Source organism: Leptonychotes weddellii, chromosome 4 (assembly GCF_054177405.1).
Source record: "Leptonychotes weddellii isolate Sample4059 chromosome 4, ASM5417740v2, whole genome shotgun sequence".
NCBI classification, from domain to species: domain Eukaryota; kingdom Metazoa; phylum Chordata; class Mammalia; order Carnivora; family Phocidae; genus Leptonychotes; species Leptonychotes weddellii.
Genome location: NC_138372.1, coordinates 1,066,905 through 1,073,042, shown reverse-complemented (window position 1 = coordinate 1,073,042; position 6,138 = coordinate 1,066,905). Strand labels below are relative to the sequence as shown.

Genomic DNA, 6,138 nt, shown 5'->3' with positions numbered 1-6,138 from the left:
CCTGAGGGGAGCTGGCCATCTACCCCGGGGGACAGGTCTCCAGGCCCCGGGCACGGTCCCCTCCAGCTGCTACCCGTGGGCCACAGCCGGGTGGGACCTAAACAGAGAGCAGCCCAGCCAGGGCGCTGCCCACCGAAGCCCCACGTCACTCTGGGTCGATGGAGACCAAAGGTCCGCAGTCTGACAGGCAGACAGACACCCCCGTGCCCTCCCTGGGCTCAGGCCCAGATGGTGACCCGGGGGGACGGGGTGGGGGCAAGCACGCTGTCCTAGGCAATACTCTCAAAGTCCTTTATTGTACAATGTCATCTGTTTGGGGGAGGGGCGCCAAAGGACTAACGGGTACACAGCGAAGTAGATAAATATGCCAAGCTTTTTCTTTTTTCTTTTTAAATCAGGCATTTATAAACAAGAAAGCATACATTAATTACATAAAAATAGTTTTCGATAGTAGAGTAAGTCATCCTGTTGTCATTAGCAGCAGCGAAGGAGGGAACGCGGACAGCGATGCAGACGCTCCTGGCGGATGTGAAGGTAGAGCTGTGGGGTTTTTTCCTTAATTGAAAAAAAAAATGTCGCTTGTGACTCCTGACTTAAAGCAAGAACAAGACGGCCTCTCGAGCCTGGTGGACGCGGTGGGTAGGCAGGTGGGTGGGCAGGCGGGCGGGCAGGGGTGGGGAGGACGGAGCCCGGGGGTGGGGGGCGCAGGGGTGCCATGGGGGCTGGCGGAGGGTCCGTCCCCTCGGGCAGGTGAGCTGTTCTTCCTCAGTTCAAAACAACCCAGAAAACAAGACAACTACCAGGTAAGAAACGAGTTTCTGAGAAAGGAGCCACCGTATACGCGTGTGATACAACAGTGCTAAGGAACAGTATTTACAGGGGACTGTTTTTACATGGGGCTAGTTCTGTACGAAAAGCAGGATATTACGTGTGAGTTAGCTGCTCCAAAGATATGAATGTTATTGCTGTTGTTTTTCCCTTCGTTAAAAATCCTCTTTCAGCATAGAAATAATGAGTAATTAAACTGAATACACAATCATCTGGATAATGGATATTACACACAGGGAGCGTCAGCAGCCGACAAGATAGACTCTTCTCCCTTCTGCAGAGAAACTGAACCGCAGCTGCACGAACGAAAGCCAGGTCTCGGACCCCCTCGGATGGAAGCGGCCAGAACGAGCCGATTGCGCCCCCACCCCCCCAGCTTCACCCAGGGAGCTGCCCAGGAGGGCCCGAGCTGCTGGTGCCCGGGGAGCCGGGGACGGCAGGCCCCCCCCCCACCCCAGCTCTGGCGGGCCACAGGCCCCTCGGGCGGGGACGGGTGGGGATGGGAGGGGCGGGCCCGGGCGGCCACGGGCGCGTCCAGCTCTTCCCGACCTTCCGGGACGAAGCTGGCAAGTGGAGGCGTGGACCCAGCGGTCGAGATGGTGACCGGAGGCGGGCAGGGCGAGGGCGACGGGAGGCGGGGCCCCTGCACAGAACTCAAGAGAAGCTCACCGCCCTCTGGAGCCCCAAACCAAAAAGTGAACGGGTGGCCCCGGGGGGCCGGGCCGCAGGGGCCCTTTGATCTCTCCTGGCAACAGAGCACCGCAGCCCAGAAGCACGAGGGCACACTTAAAGCCTGCTCCGACGAAATCATTTAGTTTCCCTTGAAGAAATGACTGAAAAAACACAACTCGGGAAAAACAAGGCTAAACACAGCATTCTGAGTGCTGTGTAGCATGACCGGCCCCTTCCAGGACCCGGTAATAATGCCCATCGATGGGTATACATACGGCAGAGGTTTAACATTCCATGCATACAGATTTCATAACTGCAAAAAAAACAAAAGCAAAAAAAAAATCCAAACAAACGCTGCATATATATGGTGTCCCTTTTGCATTGCACTTTAGAAGGGGGGTCCAGCAGCACCTGCGCCCCTCCCCCCAGTAAACCACGGGCGAGAACCCTGCAGATGACATGGTCACCAAGCCTCTGCTGGTCGTGGCAGCGGGCGGCGCCTGCACCTGGGCCAGCAGCCTCCACCTCCGTCTGCGCTCACAGCTGCCTCGGCGTTAGAACGGGGTCAAGCGAAGAATTCTGGTAAGATCTTTCTCATGTACATAAATACCGTAATTTCAGGATGGGTAGCCGCCTCTCGTCTACTGGGAAATCATTTTTCAAGCTTGGGCATAAAAAACCTTATACAATTTGCATGAACAGTTGAGAGTAAACGAGATTATTTGGAATAAATGCAAGTAACTTATTCTGATAGTGGCAGATTCAGTCTGAAGACAGGTGTCTCGGGGGTAAAAAGACGAGTCAGGATTTGCTGTACAAGATGCTGGAAGGCACAGAACTACCCCCCGAAGTTCAGTTTTTGCATTTTCGTTTTGTGATTCCCTTGTTCAACCAAGCACCAGAGGGGGTTTCTAAACACTCGAGCACTTAGGATGTGGACTGCTCTATAAATGGGTTTGCAATATTTGAAAAGTAAAAACCTCAGTTAACTGGGGAATAAAAAGAGAAGGGAAGATTTTTGACAAAGTGCAGTTCTAAATATATGTTTAAATGAACAAACAAAAAGAAAAAAAAGTGAAGTAATGCTGTTTTGTTCCAACGCTGCAGCCTCAGTCCCGACGCGACAGGAGCGGGCCGGGGAGGGCGGCTGAGGCGGAGCAGGCCCGGCACTCACTGCGCCCCCCGGGGCTGCCTGGCGGGCAGGCGGGCAGGCGGGCGGTCAGGTGGCCCAGCTCGCCGTGCCCTCCCTGCTCTTCCCGGCGGCGGCACAGGAGGCCTGGGTCCTCGTCGCTGAAAAAATAGACTCTGGAGAAAACCCTCCCTGTCCTCTTGCGGCCACGGACGAGCTGCGATGGCTTCGCGGGGCGGGGCGACCGCACCCCGGCTCCCTTAGCAGGTCCTCGGATGGCATCACGTGTTGGTGGGGCTTTTAAAAGTTAGTCATTAAAAAAACCTGTTGATTTTTCTGAGTATCAAGTCTTCTTATTGGTTTTAAATAGCTTATAACAAAAGTGTAAATGTTAGAACGTTCCAGCAAGCAGAGGGCCGCTGCAGGCGCGGAGCCCTTAGCTCCGGCTGCGGCTGGGAACCCGGCTTGCGCATTTGAACTTGGCCAGTAGAAAATTTTGCAGTGGATTCCAAAAGTATGTGGTTCCAAACACTCGCTTGGTTATAGGCACAGTAAGACGTTGTGCTATGTGGACGTGGGGGCGGGCCCGCCGGCGCGCAGAGCCCCCCCCCAGCCCCCGCTGGCGTGGGCCGCCCGCCCGCCCGCTCCCTGCGGCGTCCGCACCTCGGCGGCAGACAGTGGGCTCCGCTAGGGCTCCAGCTCGGCCGTGCTCTCGCCGCCTGCAGCCTCGGGGCGGGGCCGCGGCCACAGCTGCTCCTGCAGCTCCTTCACCACCTTCTCCAGGTGCTCCCGGGCCTCGCGCTCCCGAAGCAGGTCGGCCCGTAGCTGCTCGCGGTCCGCTTCCGCGTGCTGCAGCTTCACCTGCAGGTCCTCGATCTGAAAGGGACGCTGGGCGTTAGCGGCCCCCGCTCCCCGGCCCGGCCCAGCCTCCTTCCAGAGAGGGAGGCAGCAAGCAGAGCCTGGGAGAGCCTCTCAGGCGGCAGCATGACCCGCGTCCAGACATGGCACGCGCCCCAAGAGCAGCGGCCTGGGGGTACCCTGTTGACCTCCTGAGGCCAGACTTTCCCTCAAGAGCCTGCTGCCCAGGCCAGGCCCTCGAAGCAGAAGCAAAGCCAGAGGAGGAGGGGCTTCGGTGCCCTCTGGCCCCTTATCCAGGACTCTGGGCCAGGCAGGACGGCTGATGGGGCTGTGCTGAGACTTTCATAACCGCACACGGTGGGTGGGCTGCAGCCCCGGCCCCAGGACAGGAGAAGCTGGGGCTGCATGGGGGCTCGTCTGCACCCCCGGGGCTGGCTCACAGCTGGCTCCTCAAGCAAAGCCACCACGGAAGGGCATGGCCAGGAGGGAAACAGTCGTGCAGAACTCCCGCACGGTGGTCCTGACTGGCCAGGGGACCGCCTCCCTGTGGAGGACGGACCCCCGAAGCCCAGGACAGTGTGCAGTGCTCAAGTCAGCCTGCTGGGCCCCCACGGTCCCCCGAGCTTGCAGTGCGTCCCGGAGCTGCCAACAGAGCACCTGCCACTTCCCGCCCAGACCTGGGACCTGCCACACAGCTAAGTCCGCAGGCGGTGTTTCGTGGCCCCGCACAGGCCTCCGTGCCCCCTCCTCCCCCCGCCAGGCCCGGGGTCCTGCCTCCCAGGTGGTGCCCCAAAGACCCGCCACGAAGTCCCCGCCCGTACCTGGGCCGAGTACTTGGCGCGCAGGCGGCCGGCCTCGCAGCCCTTGTCGCACACCCGCACCTGACGCGCCTGCTCCAGCTCCCGCTTCAGGCGCAGCCGGGACTCGTTGGCCTCTCTCATCTTCTTCTCGTTCTCGGCTCGGAGGCGCTCAATCTCCTTCCGCAGGTTGCGCTTGGCCTCCGTGGCTTCCCGCAGCTTCTCCTTCTTGGCCACACGCAGAAACTCCAGCTCCTGGGTGGGCAGGCAGCACACCCCGCAGGCCGGGGTCACCATCCAGCCCGTGCCCCCTCCAGGCTGCCCCTACCCGCCGCCTCCGCACAAGGCTGCCACCTGCCTTCCCGTTCCCACAGGGTCCCACGGCCCAGAGCTCCCCAGCCTGCAGCCTGAGGTGGTGGGGGCGCCGCGCAAGCTTCAGCCCGGCTCACAGGGCCCGCGGGACCTCCTCGAGGCAGAGCCCCGGCTCGGGCTCCCGGGCCGCCCTCCTCAGCACCTCGGCCCCCGCCCGTCCTCAGTGACGGCCGCCCCAGACGCAGACGTGCTCAGGAGGATGCACGTGTGAAATCACACCTCCACCCAGAACCAGGGAAAGGGCGTCCTGAGCGAGCGCTTGACACACACTCAGGGGAGACGTCTGAAACCCTGCAGCGCTCAGGATGGCAACAGGCTGTGCAGTGCTAGGAGCCCACATGCGAAGCCGCCAGACGCCAGCCGCAAAGGGCGAACTCAGCCAACACCGGGCAGGCCTCGGCGAGGCCGCACAGCCCCACTGTGAAGGCGCCGCCCTGCCTGACCTTGCCAACTCTGGGCCTCCCCCACCTGGGAGGAAAGGTGGCGTGGAGGACGCCACAGCCCGAGGACCTGGGGGCTGGCCCTGCGGCGTGCCCCCTCCTGAGGTGGGAGGCGGATGCAGGCGGGGCCCAGACACCCTCAGGCCTCTCGCCCCCTCTTCGAAAGGAAGCAGTCACTTCTGTGGAATCAGCTAGAAGCCAGTGTGCACGCACAGGCCGTGAGCTTGTCCTGGAGCCACCTGGTCCGGCCTGCACACTCGCCGCACAGCACCTGCCCGCTGCACCTCAGACAACCCCACGTGCGGGAAAGGGACCCTCAGAGCCGCGTCCTGCACACACCAGGCCATGCTGGTGCGGGCACGCCAAGGACCCACAACCGGCCCGGGCTCCCCGCTGAGAGCAGCCCAGCCTCCGCTGCCCCCAGACGGACAGGCCAGCCCCGCGAGGGCCCGAGCCGGGGGCAGGGCGCGTCAAGCAGGGAGAGCCAGGGCGGGGGCGGGGGCGGGGGCGGGGGCGGGGGCGGGGGGGGGGGGCGTGGCGGCCTCACCTGGTGGAGGCTGCGCTTGGCCTGCAGCGCGGCGCTCAGCTTCTCCTCCTGCTTCACGCGCATCTTCACCACCTCGTGCAGGAACTTCTCTTTGGCTTCCTTGGTGTCCAGGCCGCCCTCCAGGGCCTGCCGCAGATGCTCCAACTCGGCCTCCAGGCCGCCGCTCGTGGTGTCGGCAGGGGCCGCAGCCTCGGGGGCGGCGGGCGCGGCGGGCGGGGCGTGCACACTGGGGGAGCTCAGGTCCTTGGCGGAGCTGGATGAGGTAAGGGATGGGGAGGAGAGCGAGGACAGGGAGGAGGTGACTGCGGAAACACAGACGGAAGTGGAGGTCACCAGGGTGCTCAGCACACCACCGTGCAGCACTGTGCCAGGGGCAGGCAAGGACCCCGACTCACACGTACAGTCCTCCCTGCTCTCCACTTCCACCTCAGCCTCCGAGTCCTTGTCATCCTCTGGGGCGGCCACGGGCACTGGCGTCTCCGGGGCTCCGGGGGT

The 6,138-nt window shown here is 62.2% G+C and overlaps 1 protein-coding gene across 1 annotated transcript in view; it reads right to left on the bottom strand.

Annotated features, from left to right (window-relative positions):
- Positions 1-277: 277 nt before the first annotated feature.
- Positions 278-6,138, bottom strand: part of SKI (SKI proto-oncogene) — a 69,314-nt gene continuing 63,453 nt past the window's right edge. Inside the window, exons 4-7 of the mRNA XM_081816809.1 lie at positions 6,045-6,136; positions 5,644-5,945; positions 4,309-4,539; positions 278-3,505 (exon numbers count right to left, since the gene is read on the bottom strand). Coding sequence (XP_081672935.1) covers positions 3,317-3,505; positions 4,309-4,539; positions 5,644-5,945; positions 6,045-6,136 — 814 coding nt within the window. The 3' untranslated portion in view covers positions 278-3,316. The remainder of the gene's footprint in view (positions 3,506-4,308; positions 4,540-5,643; positions 5,946-6,044; positions 6,137-6,138) is intronic.